The sequence below is a fragment of the Nicotiana attenuata genome, chromosome 8, assembly GCF_001879085.1.
Source record: "Nicotiana attenuata strain UT chromosome 8, NIATTr2, whole genome shotgun sequence".
Lineage (NCBI taxonomy): Eukaryota > Viridiplantae > Streptophyta > Magnoliopsida > Solanales > Solanaceae > Nicotiana > Nicotiana attenuata.
Window position 1 is genome coordinate 21,403,411 of NC_031996.1, and position 24,641 is coordinate 21,428,051.

A 24,641-nucleotide genomic window follows, 5' to 3' on the forward strand; every position below is an offset into this window, starting at 1 on the left:
TAAAAATCACGTGGATTGTCAATTCCCCGAGATTTTTGGAATTTTATGATATTGTAGTTGTTAAAGTTCATACAATTCTAAAATACTCCTGCTTTAGAAAACAACAAGGAGTATATGATGACATATTTTTCAACTCAGGAGATGGACTTTATTTATTATTTCAAAGGTGAGAAAAGTTTCAAATTAAGATTAATGCCTTTTACGTTCATAGATTATCAGCGAGCCAGCCACTGTTGAAATTCAAAGATGAGAACGATATATTTAGGAGGGGAAAAAAAGTAGTAATACACTTTTGCCACAATCTGACAACTTTTCACATTGCCATGTGAGAAACATTTTGAGTATGCACGTGCTCTATCACAAGCATGCCATTTTATTTAATGAAGATATCTTGCTTTTAAGAAGAATAGAAAAGAAAAGAAAAAAGTAAAGATCAGCACAAAATAAGCACCCCAAGCAACGATTATCTTTGAACTATACAAGGAAATGTTGCCATGTTCATATATCAACTTTTGAGGATTTCAAGCTTTTTTTAAAACCATCGACCTTGCACGTAGATTCAAAAATATTCCCCTGAAAATTGATAAAAAAACAGAGAGCATTGTGAATGAAATCATAAAGATCGGAACATATTTGACAGTAGCATAAACAGCAACAAGCAGGGAAATGGTGCATACCAGCAACATGCGATAATACTGTGAAAGATCACTCTGAATTGCAGTGGAACATACTGGTGATTTACCCACCCAACCACTGGCCAAAACTGCACATTTATAAAGAATATCTACAGTCATCACTCATCATTCACTAAAGAACAGACTAGAAAAACAAATTGGACTTGCGAGAGGGCGAATTTGACAAACCGTCCAAGCTGTATACTGCACTTTTGGATATTCCCTCTTGATATTTGATTTCACCTGGATCCAGGGTCTTCCTGTGCATAATACAAGATAATGTTCAGCCAAAACCGTTATTCCGTGTGTGCATAATCATACCTGTAACTAATGGAAGGTCAGGAAACTAAATGAGCCAGACTGTTATAAGATCCATTTCCGCAGATCTTTCAAAATTATGCAACATATGGCTCCACGAAGGAGAAGAAAATGTAAGGAAACAAGAAACTCATGGCTTACTTTCCTTTAATGGAACATTCATCACCTGTTTTCGATTGTTTCTAGGATAGGATGGAAGGTAAAAAGATATATTTCCTCGTTTTAAACTAGTTTATGCATTACAAGATGAGTGTTAAAACCTCTTAAGTTCTATTTCAGAGGGTTCAAGAGCTCCTCCTTTAATACTATAAGCTTCTTTGCAATTATAACTCTTTAACTTGAAGATTATGTCTATTCGCAGGGCCTTTGACTCCTTAAATAACAAATCCTAATTTGACTGCAAGGCCATTTTTGTCTACTTGGACATTTAGCTGTAGACATGATGTTGAAGTTTTGCGTGATGGTATACCATGCAAAGTTTATGAGTTGCAAAGTTGAAAGGCAGTGGCAACTCAAGATAGAAACTCACTTTCAATAACTAATCCATAGTAAACCATGAAAAGCAAGTTATTCCAGGGTGACGATGTAACTTGTTCCAGCAACACCTGAAACAATTTAAAATCGCAAGTTCACATTCTTGTATACTTATCAGCATTGTTTGTTCAGTTCTTTACCAGGTCATGAGTGTACAGTTAAGCAGTTTTATTAATATACATTCACGTTGAAGACAGAAAAGGAGGTAGATCAGATCCATAAAGTACAAGATAAATGCGTAAATTCTGGTTACAAGATAGAATATCCTTTTTCCTGATGCTTATCCTAATCATCCAAAGAAGAAAGAGTTTAGCATACCTTTTTGGCAACTGTACTCTTGTCTCGTTTCCCCTTGAAAATTTTGTCCAGTAATAAGTGAAGAAAATGGCCAAATGGTCCAAGATAGACAACGCCAAAAAGCTGCATGTAGTTACAGCCAAAGCAGATGATGGCATTCCAAATAGCAGCTTACATGCACAAGCAGAAGAATATAATACAAATGATACTAAATGAAAAATGATTTTGATGTGCCATGTCAGAAACAACCCTGAAATTGAAGAGAATTAGACACAGAATTGCAACTAAACTTAACCTACACCAATTACTACACTGTAAGTCTCAAACTAGTTGAGGTCGGCTGTATGAATCATCTATATCCATTATTTTTCCACTCTTGCATTGCAACTAAAGTTAGCCAGGAGAGAAAGTTTTCTGTATATGCGTACTGGCAACTACTTGCCCTGTTTTCAGTTTCTCAGACCTCAATCACAATTCTTTGAAGCAACTCAAGATATTGAAGTGATCTCAAGCATATTCCATACTAGTCGTTGATTATTTGAAACATTTCTTTCTCTTCTGATTTCCAACTTACCTAGGATAGTGGTGTATCAAGTAATCATATTCCACATATAGTTCTACTTGTAAGGTTCCCCTCCTGTTTTAGGATTTGACAATCTCGAAGCGGAAATTATAAGATTAGCCATAAATAACCCCTCTTCTCCTCAACAAAGGCTACAGTTCTAAGACTCAAGTGCAGAAGCCTTTGTGCAATAGGGCCAGTACAAGAAAAGAGACTTCACGCAAAAAAAGAAATATCTGTAACATCCTTTGTGGCTCATAACCAAAACACTTTTCCCTGTAAATCGTAAAATTTTCGTCCAGAAGTACTAGAATCTGAAATCAAGTCACCAGATGGGCATATCAGAAGTATTATCCAAACAAGAACGGATCACTGGGATCCAAACATAAAGATTCAAGAAACAATGATATCATCTGTGCCAATGTAAACCAGAGTGCATTTAAGATCAATTCTGCTGAAATATGCACTCTCTTCAGCCAATAATTCTGCCATTTTTAGAAAATTTTGAGAAAAGTTGATCACGTTACCCTGGGTGACAGTTGACATGTAAATTTACCACTTCCAATCTAAGCCAAACAGCATGCTAACAACGAATTGGTTCACTTAGCGTTAACTTCCTGTACCTGATGCACTTGGATGCTAAAATTGATGTACAGTTGGCATAACATAAAGAGACTAGGGCTTAAGGTTATGGCTGAGTGATTGAGGCATTGAAGTTTTATATTCCAAGCTATAACACTCGGTGTGTCTGCTCTAACCTTGACGGGCAGGTTTACTCAATACAAGTAGTTATGGGTTATATCAGGCTGCCCAGAACATCAGTCCATGTGCATAAACTGGCTGATCACCACCATCATCAAAAAAGAAATGAAAGAGACTAGTGTCTAAGGTAGTGTTACAGAACCAAGCTGATCTTTTATCAAAAGAAACAGAAACCAATACACAAAAGCAACCATGGAAGTGCATAAATGCTAAAGCTTCATCAGATTAACAAAGTCAAAGTACTCGAGCTCAGATAGATAAAATGCAACCATGGGAGTGCATAACAATTTGCAAAAATGACCTCCATATATTATTTTGTACTAGTAAAAGTATAAACCTATGCAAAGGGAAGCAAGAGGAATCGTACCACTTTGAGGAGAAGACGTCTGACTTGAAGTTTCTGAATGCCAGTGATCTTCTGAGTCACTATATCACTAATCGCTGACAACACTCCCGCAGTTATTGACTGCCATCATAAGTATTTCCAATGATTCAATCAATCAAGACTACAGGGAAAAAAAGGTGTGATCTTTGTACCAAGATAGAAACTTTACAAGAAATTAAAGAAGACCCACATCATCAATTAAGCTAACACCTCAAAATAGCCCAAACCCACTTCAAAAATCAAAGAGAAAAACTGAAGAAGAAAGGTTTGACCTTTGTTCGTAAAGGGTGTTGCTGAAGCTGTAATAAGTACTGTTGCAGACCCTTTTTCGCTATTGACCCCATTCTTGTTGTTGGTTTTGTTCACTTGTTGAACAGCAAAAACTGAGAAGAGTAACAGATTCGATCTTCCTCTTCACTCACTGCCTTCTTCTGGCTTTCATTACATTTACAACAGTTTGGCGAATCTGTACCTAAAATATAAGCGTCACATCGTGTGGGGTCCATTTAAAGCAGCCGAATCAGTTTAAACGGAGAATCCCATAATAATCTGTGACAAGTTTCTGCAATTTGGGAATTTGGTTAATTATGAGTTACTATGACTCTATAAATGGGATCTTTGGAAGGTAAAATAGATTGGAATAGTTACCTCCTATATCGATACCTTATTTATTTTAAATAAATAATATTCTATAACTATCTTTTAATTTTTATAGCCAAATAGCTATTTATGATCATCTCCTACCCTTAAGCCATAAAATATGTTGCCCTCTAATGAAGGCAACGAAATCTCCATGGCCAACTCCAGTATGTTTCTTCTTCTTCTTCCTTTCCGATTTTGATTGTTTTCTTCTGCCAATATGTTTCTTCTTCTTTTCCTTTCCATGGCAAGGAATTTTTTGGGACGTTAACTTCTTGGCAATTTCTTCTTCAGTGGGTGCTAGCAATTTCTTTCGATTCGTTACCAGCGGGTGCTAGCCAAATTCAGTTCTGGGACTTTAACTTCTTCAGATGCGTTACGGATGCTAGCAATTTCTTCTTCAGCGATCTTTCTCGTTTTCTTCTTCTTTCTCTCATCGCTGCTTATGGAATCATGGTCGGAATCCGATGGGTCGTCGGAAAATCGTCGACTAAAATAGGTCGTCTGAAGTTTGGGGTTGAGCAATTTGAAGATTATGTTAACTTTTTTTTAAGAGCATTTCAATATATCTCGCTGTATTTCTATGTATTTCATTGTATTCACTATCTTTTTTTTCATTGTAATTCAATGTATCTCGTTGTATTTCATATATTTCATTGTATTCAGTGTCTTTTTTTCTCATTGTATTTCAATGTATCCCGCTGTATTCTATGTATTTCATTGTATTCACTGTCTCGCTATATGCCATAAATGTATTCATATGTTTTTTTTAATTAATATAATTTATGTATTCAGATGTATTATATAATTTTTCTGAAGATTGCTATATTTTTGGGATATTTTTCGGGTTGAGAATCTTTTTCATAACTGAAAATACAAAATTTGTGTGTTATAATTGAGTTTGTTGAGTTATATTAGGAGTCTATTATGTTAATTGATTCACTTTCCGTTTTAAAAACAGTTTAATCCCCTATTTCACGCCCGTGCAACATACAGTCGAATCCAGTCGAGTACAATAAATCTGTCCAGCTGTAATCCCATGTTTCACTCCATGAAATACAGTCGGAATTACATTCGAATATCAAAAACTAATTAGCTGGACTTCCCTGATTCACCGCCTATTTTTGCTACTGTATCTCTGAATACAAATAACTTAATACATCAAATACAATCTTATAACCACAGAAAAGGGTACTCTATAACTCCGTCTAAATAGCAAAATGGTCACTACTAATAAGATAATGCTTATGAAAAATTTCTCAAGTATATTCTCCCTCTTTTTCCCACTTTGTCAACACCCATTAATTTTCAAACGCATCACACGGTTGTTTAGCCCAAAATACAGCTCAGGCCCAATTTGGTCACAGGCCCAATTAACTAAGGGAAAGCAGAAGGCCCTTTTATAGTTTATATTTTCCTGGTAATTTTCATTTTTAGATTTTTATTTTATTTTTGTCTCTTACACTTGTAAATATAAATACGAGACTTCTCAATAATAATATCAGTTATTGGTCAATTAAGCTTTGACCGACTCATTTCGTTCATTCTTCTTCCTCTTAACCCTTCTAGGGTTTTCTTCTGTTATTTTTCGCCATAGCCATCGGGCTTCGAACTCAACATGGTATCAGAAGCAGGAATGTTAGATTCCTCGTTGTCGCAACCTTTCTTCCGATTGTAGCCTTTTTGAAATCGTCAAGGACTGTATCAGATCGTCGATCTTTAGAATACGTTCGTGAAATTGGCGGTTCGTTCAATCTTCGCATATTCTCGAATTTTATCGCGATAATCATTGATAATTCTTCAAGTTAGACGGGAGTTTCTGTGGAATTTCTCTACCTAGGGTTCATGGCTAAAAACAAGACCCTCACTTCTTCGGGTTTTTTTCAGAAGAAGGACAGTATCATTTGGTCAACTCCTAATCACAAGTGTTTGTTAATTTTGCTGTTTTAATGCTCATTGCATGTACCTGATTTGAGTTTATCTCTGATTACTCAACATACTACTGTAGTTTCTTAGATGTTAGATTTAGTTAACTGCCTGAAAATGCGTGCGTACGATGTTAGTAAACGATGTTAACTTCTCCTTCACCTTCCAATGGTTTTGCTCCCGCCCTTCTTTTTCTCTTTTGGTCCTCTTCTCTACTTCCGTTCTAATCACCCCTCGCCATGTGAATCCTGGAAGTCAACTCTGGTATCCGCTTCATTCAGTGGTTTGCGGATTTGGTGTTGGCGTTCTCGTTACGTAGCCAATATTGCTCACTTCCCTTTCTGCACAAGAACGAACACGTCAGCATATTTAGATGGCAGAGTCAATCTCAACCCACTCCTTGATCTCCTTACTTACCCATATTGGAAAGGATGCACATGATATGTCAAAGCCTGATACAACTAACTCAATATCAGAGAAATAGCTGTTGAGTGTAATTTGTGTCTTTAAAACCTAGCTCAAGGGACAGTTCTGGAAAGATATAAATGAAAGTCTTGGCCAGTTCCAATACGGGTCTAAAATACATCCAAATACAAAGGGAAACCAAGTTTTCTAATACTTCAACGGCTCCTATGAGTATAGCTTCTTACTTCACCAAATAGAGGAGTTTGTGGGATGAGACTGAACTCTTCATATGTTAGGTCCTATCCTGTTCATGTGGTCGCATTGCCCAAATCATAGAGGGCCAACAGTTGTTTTCAGTGCTCTCAATGTCTCAAATGAGTCCTAAACAATCTTCAAAAGTTGCCATTATGTTAATGTTAATCCTCTTCCACGTCTAATCAGCAAAGGCCATATAGTCTTCTACAACAAGATGAGAGTCAAAGAGAAGCTCACTCTCCGTATGCCCTAACTCTGCTCGGTGATGCCACCTCACCTTTCTTCTGGTGTCTCCTAGTGCCTTCACCACAACAAGGACATTACAGTCAAAGCGAGGTGAATTCGGTTGAGGCCAGGGAAAGCTTGCTCAAATGTCTCTTGCCAGAGTTTACTGCAAGAAGCCTGCGCCACACTGTAGACCAAGTGCATAGACTCCAATGGTTCCCTGCCTACTGAATTTCAAGTTCACCAGGAGTTAAGAAATATGCTGTCGTGGTCCAGACTGAAAGCTCCAATCCACCACTACACTGTCACTCACCCAACTTCTCAGCATGCTGATTTTTCAGCCCATGGGCTTACCAAGAGCAGTGCCAACAACTTGTTAACCTTGTATCCAACAAGTTCATTATGTAAAAACACTTCCACCCCTGATGCCTCCAATGTGATTCAATCTGCTTTTGCACACTTTGCAGGTTGTTTAGCAAGATGCGTTAGATCACTGATTTCTCATGTGTGTGCATCCTCTCAATTAGGTGTCAATCCTTGGATCTTAGATACAGGGGCTACAAATCACATGACTCCACATAAACATCTTCTTTTTAATGTTCAACCATTAATCAAGCCTTTTCTTGTCACCCTACCTAATGGATATAAAGCTAAAGTTGTATCAACTGGATGTATGTATCTTAGACATGATATAATTTTACTTCATGTTCTTCTTGTGCCATCTTTTCACTTCAATTTGATATCAGTTCATCAGCTGATATGTCAGCTAGATTATTCAGCACTTTTTACCAAAATAATTTGTTCTTTACAGGGCCCTTCTCTGAAGAGGCCACTGAAAATTGGTAAAGCTGCAGGCAGGCTGTACTATCTCCATCCAGATGGTGATCTCTTTCCTGTTCCATCTGATTCTCTGAATGTTTCTTCTAGTAGTTTACCTAATTCTGTTTCTACTTCTAGTGATTTACCTTCTTCTATTTCAATTGTATCTGATAAATCCAGTCATGTTGTTACACTTAATGGTACTCCTGATTGTAATCAATTTCATTGCCTTAATAAATTGGACTTGTTTTGGCATCAAAGATTAGGGCACATGCCTTATCATAGAATGAAAACTATTCCTTTCTTATCTGATAAAGTGTCTTCCAAACAAAGTTTCATGTGTCCTGTTTGTCCTCTAGCAGGACAATAGAGATTACCTTTTCCTGAGAGTGTTATACACTCTTCTGCTCCTTTTCAACTAGTACACATTGATATTTGGGGTCCATATAACACTAGAACTTATAGTGGATTCAGATACTTTCTAACTTTGGTTGATGATTATACTAGAGCCACATGGAATCACCTCCTTTTTTGCAAGAGCAATGCTCTTTCTGTTCTTAAAGCTTTTACTATCATAGTTAAAGTTCATTTAAAATTATCTGTCCAAACTTTTAGGTCTGAGAATGCTTTTGAACTTGGTGGTAATTCTGAAGCAACCAAGTTCTTCTCAAGCCAAGGAATTCTCCATCAGACCACTATTCCTCACACCTCTCAACAGAATGGGGTAATTGAAAGGAAACACAAACACTTATTGGAAATCTCCAGGGCTCTCCTTTTTCAGTCTAACCTTCCCCTTAAATATTGGGGTAACTGTGTTCTCACTGCCACTTACCTCATCAATAGACTTCCTTCTGTTGTTTTGAAGAGTGTGTCTCCTTATGAAAAACTTCATGGTCTCCCTCCACTTTATGATCACTTAAAGTCTTTTGGATGTTTATGCTTTGCTACTTCACCTAAGTTTGGTAGAGATAAATTCCAGGCTAGAGCTATTCCTTCTATATTTTTGGGGTACCCCTTTGGTAAAAAGGGTTACAAACTTCTTAATCTCACTATTCATTCCATTTTCTTTTCTAGGGATGTGGTTTTTCATGAAAATATATTTCCCTATAAGTCTGATCATCCTTCTGTCTTTCCCTCTTCCTCTATTTCAGACTTTGTAGATTCTACATTCTCCTCCTCTTCATCTTCTTCTACTCCTGCTGTTTCCACATCTCCAGATTCTCCTGTTCCCTCACCTCCTTCTCCTCCTTCTATATCCGATTCTTCTTCTATTATCCCTTCTCCTCCACTTTTGAGAAAATCAACCAGAACAGTCCAACAACCTTCCTATCTCAAAGATTATGTATGTTCCTCTGTCTCTTCCTCTCATCCTCTTATTACTTCTTCCAAGGTCTCTTCTGTTGACATACACATGCATGAGCCCCAGTTCTACCAGCAGGCTGCCTCACATCCTGCTTGGCAAGAGGCCATGCTAAAGGAATTCCAAGCCCTTAAGGCAAACCAGACTTGGGATATTGTCCCTTTACCTTCTCACAAGAAAGTTATTCCTTGCAAGTGGGTTTACAAAATCAAACAAAGGGCCGATGGTTCTATTGAGAGATATAAGGCCAGGTTAGTCATTAGGGGTGACACCCAAAAGGAGGGCATTGACTTTACTGAAACTTTTTCCCCTATTGTCAAGTTAACCACCATCAAATGCTTACTCACTTTGGCTTCTAAGTGGGGCTAGACTGTGTTCCAACTTGATGTGAATAATGCCTTTCTACATGGGGATCTCCATGAAGAAGTTTATATGAAGGTTCCACCTGGTCTTGATGTATCTGCTCCTTCTTCCTCTCCTCCCCTGGTTTGCAGACTCAAGAAGTCCCTCTATGGCCTTAGGCAAGCTTCTAGATAGTGGTTTTCAAAACTGTCTGAAGCCTTGTAATCCAGAGGCTACATTTCCAGCATGAATGATTATTCCTTATTCACTAAGGTCTCCTTTGATTCTCTAATTGTCTTGGCTGTCTATGTTGATGACATCTTGCGAGCTGGTAATGATGTTATTGAGATGAACTCTTTGAAGTCTTTCTTGGATGCCCAATTCAAAATTAAAGACCTGGGCTCAGTTCACTATTTTCTGGGATTGGAAATCTCTCTTACCCCTCAAGGTTATGTGATGAGCCAACACAAGTACACTTCTGACCTCTTGTTTGAGTTTAATTGTCAATATTTCTCTCCTGTTATGACCCCTTCTGTGAAGTTGGTGTTAGACATGGGGGAGCCTATTTCTGATCCTAGCTTGTATAGGAGATTAATTGGGCAGCTCAATTTCTTGCAACATACTAGGCCTGATATTTCTTTCTCCGTTCAACATTTGGGCCAATTTCTTCAAAAACCTCAAGTTCCCCACAAGTTGGCAGCCTTGCATGTTCTCAAATATTTACTTAACGATCCAGCTCAAGGGGTGCTCCTCTCCAGCTCATCTGATTTGTCTCTCACAGCATATTCTGACTCTGATTGGGCTGCATGTGCCATTTCTCGCAAATTTGTCACTGGTTATTATATTACTCTTGGTGGTAGCCCAATTTCTTGGAAAAGCAAGAAGCAGCCCACTATCTCCTTATCCTCCGCTGAAGTTGAAAACAGAGCCCTTCGCAAGGTTTCAGCTGAGATTTCTTGGTTGCTCAGATTTCTGCGTGATCTTGGTTTGTCCATTTCCAGCCCAATTTCCATTTATTATGACAACCAGGCAGCTCTTCATATTGCCAAGAACCCAGTTTTTCACGAGCGCACAAAACATATTGAGATTGACTGTCATTATGTGCGCACTTGCTTGCAGGCTGGTATGATTTCTTTGTATTTTATCTCCAGCTCCAACCAGTTAGCAGACATCATGATCAAAGCTCTTCCTGGTCCTGTTCATCATGGTTTACTTTGCAAGCTTGGTGTGTTCTCACCCTCAAGCTTGGGGGGGGGGGGGGGTATGTTAGCCCAAATACAGCTCAGGTCCAATTGTCACAGGCCCAATCAGCTAAGGGAAAGCAGAAGGCCCTTTTGTAGTTTACATTTTCTCGTATTTTCATTTTCAGATTTTACATTTTATTTTTGTCTCTTACACTTGTAAATATAAATTGAGACTTCTCAACAATAATATTAGTTTTGGTCAATTAAGCTTTGACCGACTCATTTCGTTCATCTTCTTCTCTCAACCCTTCTAGGGTTTTCTTCTGTTATTTTCCGCCATAGCCATCGGGCTTCGAACTCAACACATGTATTAAAAGAACAAATAATAGTTGGTAGAACAAAAAAAACATCATACATATAATTGAACAACTCTTATGTTCGGCAATTATTGTTTTGGAGAGTCAATATACTTTTTGACTCATTATAGGTATTGAGGTTTCACTAAATTTGGATTTGCACCAAAAAGTTTCATGAATAAAGAATAATTCTACTTGAACCCAAAAATATACCACCATTGGTTACTCGCTTGAATGTTGCTCTTTTGTTTTGCCATAAAATTTGAATGTTGTTAGTTTTTCGAAAAAAAATTGGTTAGCAATACTTTTATAGATAATGGGAAAAGACTACTTTAGCAAGGGGATTATAGAAAGTAATACATGTGCAAAAACAATAAAAATGCATCACGTCTCTCTTTTGCCTAGAAAAAGAATTTTATGATTGTTTATTTACTTATGTTTGTCTATAACCTTCATATTTTTCCAATGCCTATATTAGGATTTGAACATGTCGTGTGTCAATTTGCATCCCAAGGCTGTCACATGCTTGATGACGATCCATTCTCTATGCTACGTAACAAATACTAATATTCTTTGGCACGGTATCTGAAACGTGTTCATTGCACACTATATTGATTTGTGCTCTCCTAATGGGTTCAATTTCAAATAATTAGGTTTAACAATTATCTCCATTTTGTCCTCTCGTTAAGCATCGGTTTGCATAGTACTAGTAGTGAACAAATGATAAATTGTAGTATCACGCAGCTCTAGTTACACCCCCAGCCTAATATTTCTTTTACTATTTTTCGTAGATCCAATCCCATAATTTTGACTAAATAATACAAAATTTACAAGTCACAACTAAGTAAGTCCTGAAGTGGTGGCTGACGGCAGAGGTGGACTGGTAGGGGTGATTGTATGGTCAACATTGTGGTAATAATTGCATACCAAGGTATGGTAGTAGTGACTGAAAACAGGCACGATTGAGAATGATGGTTGATGATTATGGGTGTGCAATGAAAACCAGTGCTAACAATTCTGTGGTGTGCCGACGATAGTAAATAAAGTAATTGTAAAAATTAGAGGTACATTCACATGAATCTTTAAATGAACAATGTTAATAATTTTAAATCTCCTTATAAGATCTAAAAGAATCATAGTTATTCAACGGAAAATGGTTAAATATATTCCTGTATTATCCGAAAATGTTTAATTTATCTTTCATTATACTTTGAGTCCAAATATACCCCCGTTATTATACTATTGGTTCAAATATATCCCTTTTCCGTTAAGTTTGTCCAAAGTGGACATCCAATCTGTTACGCGGCACCTTCCGAGATTCCTTGGAAGGGCGATGTAAGGCTAAACAACTGATGTCAGTGCAGTTACTATCCGTCAACTGAGGTCCCCTCTGTACGCTAGACGAGATTGTCAGTGTCGTTCGAGAAAACCAATGTCAATAGCAATTGAGAGAACAGAAATGAGAATTGAGAATGAAAGAAAGCTTGATTGCATTTAATGAAAGCTATTACAGAAAAGCAACACGGTGTCGAGGGGGAGAGACACCAGTACAGAGAATTGTTTGCTTGCTAGAAAGTTTGATTGCTTGACCCCCCTAATAGTGCTTAAAAAAATAAACCAAAGTTACAAGACTAGACCTAACTAAGCTAGAGAAACGTAATGGAAGTACATGAAATAAAACTACTCTATATTTACAATGAAAAGGACTTAGTTTTCTACAAGGTAGAAACAGGTGCGTTGTCAGCATCCTTGTCTTTGGCATCACGGTCTGCGCACGCAACGCTGTTAGCATCTGCCTGCGGCTTGGCGCTGGCGAGGGATATCGGTGGGGCGACAGAGGTACATGCGCGCTTGTCACTTGGCGAAGCCAAGACCACGGGGCCGTCCATTGCGCTAGGCGTTGGGAGGCTTGCTAGGAAGCCATGGGGCGCGTCCAAGGGGTCATGGGGCGTGGCTGGAAAGCCGCCCATGACAAATCATACGTGACACTGACATTTAATGAGGTGGATGCCACATGGCCCTAATCCATTTTTTCCTCCCTTCTATTTTTTTACTACCACTAAAATTTCCTTCCCCTCCGCCACTATTGCCACCATTACCGCTACCATGAAAAAAATTGTATTTGAAATTTTAGTCTTTTATATATGGATTAGTGGCGCTAAGGTGGCATGCTATGTGGCATTCACCTCTTCAAATGTCAGTGTCACGTAGGATTGGATATCCACCTTGTACAAACTTAACAGAAGAGGGGTACATTTGAACCAATAGTATTACGGTAGGAATATATTTGGACCCAAAGTATAACGAATGATATATTTAAACTTTTTCTCATAGTACAGGGATATATTTGGCCCTTTGCCGATTATTCAAAGCAAATAAATAACTGTAAAAGAAAAAACATTACACTTAATGACTTGAGATTTAAATTATTTAGATCCAAACCCTCCATTTAGTAAAAACAATGGGGCCAAAAACAGGCGTTAAAGGTACCAAACAAACGAAAGAGAAAAGAAAAGGGTTTGTGAAAAGGCCATCTCAACTCTAGAGAAATTGGAAGTTTGTAATCCTCTACCATCCATACCAGTCAAATTCCTACCACTCACTAAAGATGGGTTCTCGATTTGTAACAGAAAGCCTCCTCCACCCACTCTCACTATCTCCCACCAACAAATCTCTATTTTTTAATAATAATAATATATATGTATATGATAATATTTTTTCAAATATAAATATTAAATTTTTTTTCCTTGTTGCCTACCACCAACTCCAAGATTGGTATTTATGGATAAAAAGGCAGCCTCTTTTTTCTCTGTCCATATATAAGTTGCTATGACTGAGCTCTTTTAAGCTCTCAGATTTATCTTTTCAAGAATTAAAAGATTCAATCTTTTGCAAGGTGGTAAGTGTTCTTTTATCTCTTCATCAGTTCTTCTCATGTAATTAATATCGTCTTCTCATTGAAACACAAGATTGTATCTTTGTATCCTCCATTTTCTCTCTTTCAGCAACCTTAGAGATCTGTCATTCTATGACCTTATAGATGATTGTATTTGGATCTGAACTGGTGAATGCTGACGCAATTTGCACACTTAATTAATTGTAACTGTTATATGGTTCCCAATCTTTTTTTACATCCCGTTGTCTATATAAAAGTGTCCCTCCTTCTTCAAAGAGAGAAAAGCATTTGACCCTTGAGGATAGTTTTGATCTAGTTAGAATCCCATGTCAGGCCAAATTACATAATGAGAGGAAGCTTCTCAACATTTTGGTGTGATTTAGGGTGGATAAGCAGCTAAGAATCATTATTAAGAAAGAGTGGTATTGAGGGTCATTCAATCAAACGGATTAATACATGTATTTGTGAAAGTTTATATACTCTTTAAGCTGCCTGCAATATGATTTTAAGTGGATGGACTGGTTCAAGTTCGTGATAAATTTTCAAATCTTCTTTTAACTTTAGCCTTTGCATTTAAATGATTCTTGCATGAAGCGTCTCATGACAAGTTTAATTATCATAAACTTAGAAAATTTACATTACTAGAAGATTTATGAGTTGGTTATCATAATACATGTTCTCACTTTCTGCTTATTCTCGTCACTAAGGAGAATGGACTTTTTGATAGTTTCTCTGTCTGATTTAGATATTTCTGAATTAGATGGATTAGCTTTTGCCTCGAAACACCTATCTCAGTTTCATAGCCTTAATTTTGATGATTCGTGTATAAACTGCTCAGATTATTTGGAAAGATGAGAGGAGGATTGTGGCAACTTGGGCAATCGATCACAAGGCGTCTGGCTCAAGCTGATAAGAAGACTATTGGTCGCAGATGCTTCGCTTCAGATGCTGATCTCAAAAAGACTGTTCTATACGACTTCCATGTTGTCAATGGGGGCAAGATGGTGCCTTTTGCTGGTTGGAGTATGCCTATCCAGTATAAGGACTCAATTATGGACTCTACAATAAATTGTAGGGAGAACGGTAGCCTTTTTGATGTTGCTCATATGTGTGGCCTAAGCCTCAAGGGGAAAGATGCTATTCCTTTCCTAGAAAAGCTTGTTATTGCTGATGTTGCTGGCCTTGCTCCTGGGACTGGTACCCTCACTGTCTTCACAAATGAGAAGGGAGGTGCAATTGATGATTCAGTGATCACCAAGGTTACAAATGATCACCTCTACCTTGTCGTAAATGCGGGTTGCAGGGACAAGGATCTTGCACACATTGAGGAGCATATGAAATCATTCAAGTCAAAAGGTGGTGATGTTTCATGGCACATCCATGATGAGAGGTCACTTTTAGCCCTTCAGGTTAGCTTGCTCTTTCCACAATTGGTACATGCTAATGTGCTTTAGATAAATATGCTCTTATCATAAATAGGAGTATAATGTTTATCACATGCTCTGAGATCTGATCAATAGATCGAAAATGGGAACTTTAGTAGACAAGGATAAGAAAAAATGACATCCATCTTCACAGTGGATATAGAATGTCAAAATTCAGGAGATCATTTAAGCGGTTGTGCTTTTTTGTTTGCTAATTCCAAGCTCTTAGTAAATTCACTTATCTTAGGAAACTAACAGGAGCTGCATTTCATGGGTACATTCTTGAATTTATTTTTTGTCGTGATAGTTACAGAATTTTTCTTGGCTTCTATTTTCAGGGTCCTCTTGCTGCTCCAGTTCTTCAACATCTGACAAAAGATGATTTGAGCAAGATGTACTTCGGGGAATTCAGGGTTTTGGACATCAATGGGGCATCGTGCTTCCTCACAAGGACAGGGTATGTTTCTTTTCTTGCTTTCGTCTTCAAACCTGAGTGCTGAGTCTGTGCCTGAAAAAAGAAGAAGAACAAAAACAAATTCCTTCAGTTTGATCAACTTTTTAAGAATATTTGAGATCAAAATCAGAATCTTTTCAGATAAATGAACATTACCAAGCATATTGTCTGGCAGTTCCTTTATTGAGTGTTAACTGTTAAATAACAGGTTATTTCTTGCTTGTCTGGTTGGTCGAATACCCCTTTGGTATTGCACACTAAATATGTAAAGTTGTATCCATTAGGCAACATTTCGTTGTTTCTTGTTACAACCAAACTTCTCGATAACAGCCTTGTTTGTTCCGATATTTTCTGGCTGCTATAGTGAAGTGCTGTTATAGAAAGCATATATTATAACATGATATAAAAATCGGTTCCAAGAAAAACTTGGCTTTTATAGTGAATGACTATTATATATGGATGTTGTTATAGAGAGGTTTGACTGTATTCACTGTCCTATTTTCTCTCCATGCAATTATTTCCTGCTTCCTATGTACACTTGGGCAGTTGATCCTTGCGGAAGTAATCTTGGCTTGAGACAGCCTCTGATCTAATTTCTGTATTTTGGGAGGTTTTCAGGTATACCGGTGAAGATGGATTTGAAATTTCGGTACCTTCAGAAAATGCTGTTGACCTTGCAAAAGCTATTCTGGAGAAATCAGAAGGGAAAGTTCGGTTAACAGGTCTAGGTGCTCGTGACAGTCTTCGGCTTGAGGCTGGTTTGTGCTTATACGGTAATGATATGGAGCAGCACATAACACCTGTAGAGGCAGGGCTGACATGGGCCATAGGGAAGAGAAGAAGGGCAGAAGGAGGTTTCCTTGGTGCTGAGGTAATACTAAAACAAATTGAAGAAGGTCCTAAAATCAGGCGAGTTGGCTTTTTCTCTTCAGGCCCACCCCCTAGAAGTCACAGTGAGATTCAAGATTCAAATGGACAAAATATTGGGGAAATCACCAGTGGTGGTTTTAGCCCTTGTCTCAAGAAGAACATAGCAATGGGATACGTAAAAACGGGTAACCACAAAGCAGGGACCAATGTCAAGATTGTGATTCGAGGGAAGTCCTATGATGGGGCGGTTACTAAGATGCCGTTTGTACCCACCAAGTACTACAAGCCATAATAACTCTTTGTTGCCTCTTAAACTTGTTGATTCCTCTAATTGCTACCTTGTTCTTAATGTTTTTGGTGAAAGTGAACCCTGAATACTTCAATCTACATGTTTCCTCTTTTGCTTATGAGTTCCTTTCAATGCAACATGGACCACTTTGATTCTTGCATGATGTGTATTTCCCCTTTCACCTTCCTCTGGAAGTGTCTTTTAAGATTAGCACTGGGGCATTGATCTCAGTAGATATAGGATGTACATGAATCATATAGTTAGTGTGGCCTCCATTGAGTTGGTCTCTGTCCATTCTGCAAATGTTGGCATTTATATCAAATGAAACTCCCCTGCTCTGGTGCTGCAGTTCTGAAGAGGTAGTAACATAATGGGAGTTGTAAAGCACATTCGTGGCGTTTGTTTTGATTCGAAACCCTTTCCTTGCTTGGACAGCAGCCTAATAGTCAGGAATATACTATCTGATGACTAGGTTACAACTCTTCTTCCCTGTCAAATGGAACATTTTACTCTTGTATCATTGTTAAGTGTCAGAATACTAAGTTTTCAATAGCATTTCTTCACCACATAGCGTGACCGATTGCCAAGTACCATCTCAATTGCTAGAGATGATGAAAATCCAGAAAGGGAGCCAAGAGACTGATGATTTTTCCAACAATGGTTGGTAAAACAAGACAGTTAAAGTACATTGCTAAAAGCAGATATAAGCAACTCTGAAATACCAACTTCATACCTTCAACAAAGGAGCGAATGTACTATGTTTTCATGTAATCATTAAGCTTTCTTATGCTAAAAACTTAGAAATATCTTTTCAGAGGTATTAACAAAATGCCTATGCACTATATTTACAATGCCAATATGATGCGCGACCATGGGAATGATATATCATGGGGAAGAATCCTTTGTGCTGCAATGCCTGAAGGTTAAATATGCAAAAAATTGAGTAATGAGCTTTATATTCTCCTACATGCAAGGAAGAACGTAAGAAAATGGGACTATGAAAAATGGAGAGGAGTCAATCTTTATTTGCATATTTTAAAAAAATTAAAGTGCTTTGTCTGATAATGTACGAGTCATAAAATTCAACTTGGTCTAAAGCATTGCACCAAAAAGAAAAACTTGGTCTAAAGCAGGAAAGGAGAGGTTATGACTTTAAATCTCATTGCTATCTGACATCCACCAACAAGTAATTTTCACACGTTTAGTTCAAGAAAAAAGAGTCAAATCTACACATGAGAGTGTATTACATAACAAAAAATATGTCTCTTTTTTTAACAAGTTAAATTTTTAATGAGGTAGATCACATAATACAATAGTTTTCCCCTAAAAAAATGACACACTCAACGACCTTTTTCGTTTGATTTTTATTGTTACTATTAGAATTCCTATGAGGGAACTTCTAGTTTACAGGTTATTTTAACATTAAGGAATAATGTGCAGTGTGCAGAATCATAAAAAGTTAGAAAAATGCCCGAATCTTTTTGTTTTTGTTTTTATTTTTGCTCAAAATATTCAATATTTACTTCTGTATATAAATATTTAAGAGAAATTTTCATAAACCACTACCTTTTAGTAGTAAATAGCCATCTATAGATACTATTTGCTATATTACGGATTACAGATACCTTTTATGTGGTTATAAGATGTATTTGATGTATTTAAGCTATTGTATTTGAATACAGTAGCAAAAATAGGCGTGAATCAGGAAAGTCCAGCTAATCAGTTGTTGTATTCGACTGTATTCATGGAGTGAAACATGGGATTAGAGCTGGATAAATTATTGTATTCGACTGTATTCGATTGTATTCACTGTGTGAAATAGGGGATTACACTGTTTTTAAAACGAAAAGTGATTATTGTATTCGACTGTATTCGATTGTATTCACGGCGTGAAATAGAGAATTACATTATTTTTAAAACGAAAAGTGAATCAATTAACATAATAGACTCCTAATATAACTCAACAAACTCAATTATAACACACAAATTTTGTATTTTCAGTTATAAAAAAGAACCTCAACTGAAAAATACCCCAAAAACACAGCAATCTTCATAGAAATTAAATAATACATCTGAATACATAAATTATATTAATTAAAAAAAACCTTATGAATACATTCATGGCATATAGCGAGACAGTAAATACAATGAAATACATAGAATACAGTGGGATACATTGAAATACAATGAGATAAAAAGATAGTTAATACAATGAAATACATGGAATACATTACAAGGGAACGGGAAAGATGGGCAGTAAGGGCGGAGAGGGACGCGGCGGTGGTACGACGGTCAAGAATGATTTTAACATTTCGGAAGATGAAGTATCAAGGGATAATTTTATTGCCCATTTCATTCCAAGGTTATATGAAGACGATTCGGAATTCAACCCTGAAATTCTGAAAATGGCGTGTAAGAAGATCAGACAATGGTTCTGTCCAGCCCAAGCAAAGAAACCACGCACGCGATTTACCCGTCCTTGACACTGAGATGTTTGACCTGTGTCAGCTGCTTCGGGATTAGTTTATAAAAAAAATCTTGATGTTTGACCTGTGTCAGCAGCTTTGGGGCTAATACAGATTTTTAAAGAATTTTTTGAAAGAAGACACGGTTGTCACCGCCGGCGTAGCAGAGGGATTTTATTTACCGTGAGAATTTTTAGTTGTCACCGCCGGCGTAGCAGAGGGATTTTATTTACCGTGAGAATTTTTAGTGGGAGGGAAGAGAATGGGATGTATCAAAATAGAGACAGAAATTAAATGGTGTAATAGCGTATTTAGTGGCTTAGGGCTAGCAGGTAACCAAAATTAAATATTTTGCTATAAATCTTACAAGGTTTCTATAGAATATAATTTTTTTAAATAGTATTTATTTATATATATATATATATATATATATATATTTAATTGTAGGGCCTGGCCCAACAATTAAAGGAACAGAAATCGGTTTGAGAAATTACATAAACTCGCGTTTTAAAAACGCAGAAACTCGCCGCGTACATACATCTTCCGCCTACCCAAAAAAATGGGAGAGGCCCTCAATGTGATGGAGTCAGTAAGATCGGTAGTTTTCAAAGAATCCGAAAATCTAGAAGGTTCTGCCACAAAAATCGAAGGCTACGATTTCAATAAAGGAGTTAACTATGCTGAGCTTTTCAAGTCTATGGCCTCCACTGGTTTTCAAGCTGCTAATCTTGGTGACGCCATTCAAATTGTTAATCAAATGGTCAGTTTTCACTTCTTCCTTCGACTTAGCCTGAAAAAGTTTATTGCTTTTTTGCAAATTATCATCTTTTAGTATCTTTGTTTCAATATTTTTTTTCAGTTAATTTAGATTTGATGCTATTGAATTTGTTTACTGAATAGTCCAAGTTACTTCTTTCTTGAGCTTAGGAAAAAATTTAATTGCTTTACCCTAATTTTGAATTTTTAGTATTTGGATTTCAATGTTTTTTTCGTTGTTGATTTTTTTTTCAATCTTTTATAAATATTTTTAACTACTCTCACCTTTCCATTTTATATGATTGGTTTTGACTAGAAACAGAGTTTAAGATGTTAATTTGAATTATACATTATATTTAGTCTTAGTGGAACAAAATTGAAAAGTTTTCTTTGTGGAGAAAACATTACATCAATGTTTGAAATTTGAATACCTTAATGATATGAAACGTTTTGGAATGTCATAAGATATAAACAGTGTCATATAAATTTTAACAGAGAAAGTTCAAAAATTTGGAGTTGTAGAACTTTTATGTAGTCAAAATGTCATAAGATGTTAAAAGATTTTGTCCTAAAACAGAAAGAGTGTCAAATAAATTGGAATTTGGTTAGTATAAATTTTATGATTCATCGTATTTTTATGTATATTGAGAGTATGTAGCTCAGGAAGTGCTTCTTAATTTTTTTAATTATTACCTTCATCTTTAAATTTCTTGAAGTTCTTGAACTAGTCTTGAAATTGATTCCCAAAAGTTTGAAATTTGTGTATTTGATTCGTGGTGTGATGGGTTTGAAGCTAGATTGGAGGCTTTCACATGAGCAGCCCATAGAAGATTGCAGTGAAGAAGAAAGAGATGTCACATACAGAGAGTCTGTGACGTGCAAGATCTTTTTGGGGTTCACTTCAAACCTTGTCTCTTCTGGTGTTAGAGACACCATCCGCTACCTTGTTCAGCACCGTATGGTGAGTGGCATTTAAGGAATAGTTGCAGTTGTTGCTGTTCTAATAAGTAACTTTTATGTCTCTACTGTGTGATGAAGTTATACCGTCAAGTCTGATACTGTCACATCCTCTCAATCACTAAAGTTATACTTACCAAACTAATACTGTCACATCCTCTCATTCAACCTCCATACTCTTTCAGATGATTTATTATGTCAAGCACTGAATCACTGCTAGGCGTGGTTTGTATTTATTGAAAATTATGGATTTTGATATTATTTTCCATGTTCCTCTTTCTTTGCCTCTATTTTATTGGTTATGCGAACTAGAATATCCTCACCATCCTCTCGCTGCCGCACAAGTAGTAAATGCTACTCTAGCAAATATGACTTTTTGATTTTAGGTTTTAGCTATCGTGCTTAGCATTGGTCGAATGAAATTGTTGTTGCATATGGAAGAATTTGCTATCATTTATTGCGTCTTGGACCTAGCAAATTGTCTTCCCTCGCTGCAGGTTGATGTTGTGGTTACTACAGCTGGCGGTATTGAAGAGGATCTCATAAAATGCCTTGCACCAACCTACAAGGGGGACTTTTCTTTACCTGGAGCTGTTTTACGCTCGAAAGGATTGAACCGTATTGGTAACTTATTGGTTCCTAATGACAACTACTGCAAATTTGAGAATTGGATCATCCCAATTTTTGACCAAATGTATGAGGAGCAGATTAAAGAGGTATATACTCTTTGTCCGGTTCAAGTGTTGATCTTCCTGTGACTTGTTTAATGTTTGCTGAAACTTTAGTATCTAACCTGTATTATGAGCTTACTTACAAAGATAAATGGATCTATGGCTTGAGTTATTGCGTTTGTGATATTCTTTCGAATATCTGATATACTTATTATTTCAGGTTGATCCTTGCTATCATTTGTTTTATCAGCCATCTTAGCTTTTGCTTGTGATGATTTAATCTCTGACCTTTTTAGCTTCTTGTTGTACCACAGAAGGTTCTGTGGACACCATCTAAAGTTATTGCTCGCCTGGGTAAAGAAATTAACGATGAAACCTCATACTTGTATTGGGCTTACAAGGTACATTTCCGATTTACTTCCCATTCATTACATAGTTGATTAAATTTTATTTGTGAAATTAGAATGCCAAATATATTGTAATTACTAATTTCGAGAAATTATTTTCATAGATGAGAGAATTAGAAAGAGTAAGAGATATTACCTGAGAGAACATGGATTCGTGTGCATCATGGTGGCAAATTCATGATTGTGATCAGCAAGTGAAATCGAGAAGAAGCGGAAGGATAAAAGGAGAAGAAACCTATCAGGGTTGTATTGATAACCAAAAATTACAAAAAAGTATATATACGATGTAAAGTTCAGCTACTATCCAATAAATTAGAGGAAGAGAGAGAATGGCAGTGTTTATAGTATTTTTGATCTAGAAAATGCAATTGGGAAGGAGAGGTCTCTTTCCAAAGGGGTATGAATTGAAACAACATCTTATGAAATTCAGTAGGAAAATTAGTGTTCTAAAAATATCCGTTTTATCTCTAGATATTTGAAGTGATATTTTAGTACAAGCAGAAGACCTTCTGTTGAAACTTTATGACTTAATTTCCAAAAGAAAACTTCCATTCGTTTTTGTGAAGTTACTAAAGTTTGCCCTAAAACTTTGTCTCAAATCCAGAATTTGCTCTAGTAGCAGGTTTGGAACACTAGAGAATTAACTTAGATTGAATCCCACTATTACCCCTTGTACTATATTGATTTACAGCCTGGTAACCTGGTTATCAACATGTTATGATAATTTTTGGATGATCAGAAGCTCATGCATGGAGGTTCATCTAATTTTACTTGGGCAATTTCTTCGAAAAGTCATATTCATTCTGTTGAGAAGAGGGAGCGTATTGGTGCTTATTTCAGTACATGCATTTTCTTTGAGTATTTAATTTAATGCTACCCTGGTATTTATCATCATGCATTTTCTTTGGGTCTTTAATTTAGTGCTAACCTGGTATTTATCATTCTCAGAACCGGATTCCTGTCTTCTGTCCTGGCTTAACTGATGGATCACTAGGTGACATGCTATACTTCCATTCTTTCAAAAAGGGAGATCCAGATAATCCAGATCTTAATCCTGGTTTAGTCATTGACATTGTGGGAGGTATAAGTATCTTATCAAGTATTTCTTTCTCTCATCAAGTATCTTTGACTACCGAATTGACAAAATTAAATTCTATAACCAGATATCAGGGCCATGAATAGTGAAGCTGTCCATGCTGGTTCAAGGAAGACTGGAATGATTATCCTGGGCGGGGGGCTGCCTAAGCACCATGTTTGCAATGCCAATATGATGCGCAACGGTGCAGATTTTGCTGTCTACATTAACACCGCACAAGAGTTTGATGGTAGTGACTCTGGTGCCCGTCCTGACGAAGCTGTATCATGGGGAAAAATACGTGGTGGTGCCAAGACTGTGAAGGTTAACAATCTTCCCTTCAATACATTTTGGCCGAGCATCTCCTTCTGGTGCTGTCTTTTGGATTAAGTTTAGGGGAAAAGGTGTGTCTGACAAGTGATGATGGGTGTTGAATTCCTGATAAAGTGTTACAAACTAAAAGGTGGTTAAGTTTAATATTTAAAAGTTTTAGCTGGGAAACATCACAATATTTAGCTTGAGGGTGGAAGTGCTCTTTGCTCATCCTTAAAATCAGTTTTTATTTGTCTGTATGTTTTCCGGGCTGGGATTATTAAATTAGAGTAGCAGAAATCATTAGAGGAACAAGGTTCTTTTGCTGGCCTTTCCAGCGCTGCTATTAACATAACATAGATTTCGTGTGATTTTAATGGCTCTTACTTTGCAGGTACATTGTGATGCAACAATTGCATTTCCCATATTAGTAGCTGAGACATTTGCAGCTAAGAGAAAGGAATTCTCCCAGACAAGATGCCAAGTTTAACCGATTGAGAAGCAGTCCCTCCAATTACGTATGAATTGCTAATTTTTGAAGCCAACTGTTAGTGTGTGTGATCAATTATTCTGCAAACTGACTGGAGAGGGTACATTCAAGTAACCCTGAGTTAGGGAGTCCTGTATGGTTCAAATAATTTTTTCCCTTCCCACCATGTTATTTTTGGGGAGGAACAATATTTAGTTCTCTCCCTGGTCTTAAGTGGAGAGCTCAGCTGTGCATAGGTTTTGAATCATGTTGTATCAACAATTAATGTTTTTAGCTCTTTAGATTTTTGTTGAAATGGCCACTTATCGATATAGATGATGCTTGTAATCTGAAATTTAAAGATGTTAGTTATTGACTAATGACAAAATTCGTTAGTATTTATTATTTCTTCTGTATCTTCCTTTTGAGCAAAATGTTTATTGATATGCATGTTGGATATTTCTGTAGCAGTTAAGAACGAAGATTTTTAATCAAATTGGTGGCTTTTTCTTTCAGAAGTTGTTGGTAGTTCTTTTATTTTTTTTGGGGGGGG

General features: G+C 36.8%; 3 protein-coding genes across 4 annotated transcripts; 2 read left to right on the top strand and 1 right to left on the bottom strand.

Moving 5' to 3' along the window:
• LOC109231040 (peroxisomal membrane protein PMP22-like) lies at positions 283-4,012 on the bottom strand. The gene is made up of 7 exons (XM_019396569.1): positions 3,805-4,012; positions 3,515-3,613; positions 1,845-1,946; positions 1,522-1,597; positions 864-934; positions 678-763; positions 283-573 (listed from the first exon to the last, which is right to left on the bottom strand). The coding sequence occupies exons 1-7, from the start codon at positions 3,874-3,876 to the stop codon at positions 522-524; spliced, it is 558 nt and encodes a 185-aa protein (XP_019252114.1). The 5' UTR covers positions 3,877-4,012; the 3' UTR covers positions 283-521.
• Positions 13,659-17,134, top strand: LOC109231042 (aminomethyltransferase, mitochondrial). 2 transcript variants are annotated; one of them, XM_019396570.1, is made up of 4 exons: positions 13,659-13,942; positions 14,778-15,348; positions 15,702-15,820; positions 16,436-17,134. In XM_019396570.1, exons 2-4 carry the CDS (start codon positions 14,791-14,793, stop codon positions 16,977-16,979), a joined length of 1,221 nt encoding a protein of 406 aa, XP_019252115.1. In that variant the 5' UTR covers positions 13,659-13,942; positions 14,778-14,790; the 3' UTR covers positions 16,980-17,134. The 2 variants fall into 2 exon arrangements, with proteins under 2 accessions (XP_019252115.1, XP_019252116.1); XM_019396571.1 differs by having other exon boundaries at positions 13,805-13,939; positions 16,436-17,094.
• On the top strand, positions 19,906-24,493 carry LOC109231043 (deoxyhypusine synthase). Its single transcript, XM_019396572.1, has 7 exons — positions 19,906-20,201; positions 20,991-21,158; positions 21,652-21,870; positions 22,140-22,226; positions 23,181-23,313; positions 23,396-23,631; positions 24,014-24,493. Exons 1-7 carry the CDS (start codon positions 20,001-20,003, stop codon positions 24,107-24,109), a joined length of 1,140 nt encoding a protein of 379 aa, XP_019252117.1. The 5' UTR covers positions 19,906-20,000; the 3' UTR covers positions 24,110-24,493.

Bases quoted from the DNA above. Each gene is read 5' to 3' on its own strand.
- LOC109231043 (XM_019396572.1), top strand. From the start codon at position 20,001: ATGGGAGAGGCCCTCAATGTGATGGAGTCAGTAAGATCGGTAGTTTTC. The intron at 22,227-23,180 runs GTACATTTCCGA...TATCATTCTCAG, and splicing joins ACTTGTATTGGGCTTACAAG to AACCGGATTCCTGTCTTCTG. The intron at 23,632-24,013 runs GTTAACAATCTT...CTTACTTTGCAG, and splicing joins GTGGTGCCAAGACTGTGAAG to GTACATTGTGATGCAACAAT.
- LOC109231042 (XM_019396570.1), top strand. From the start codon at position 14,791: ATGAGAGGAGGATTGTGGCAACTTGGGCAATCGATCACAAGGCGTCTG. The intron at 15,349-15,701 runs GTTAGCTTGCTC...TTCTATTTTCAG, and splicing joins GGTCACTTTTAGCCCTTCAG to GGTCCTCTTGCTGCTCCAGT. The intron at 15,821-16,435 runs GTATGTTTCTTT...GGAGGTTTTCAG, and splicing joins TGCTTCCTCACAAGGACAGG to GTATACCGGTGAAGATGGAT.
- LOC109231040 (XM_019396569.1), bottom strand. From the start codon at position 3,876: ATGGGGTCAATAGCGAAAAAGGGTCTGCAACAGTACTTATTACAGCTT. The intron at 3,614-3,804 runs GTCAAACCTTTC...TTATGATGGCAG, and splicing joins AACACCCTTTACGAACAAAG to TCAATAACTGCGGGAGTGTT. The intron at 574-677 runs GTATGCACCATT...ATCAATTTTCAG, and splicing joins AGTATTATCGCATGTTGCTG to GGGAATATTTTTGAATCTAC.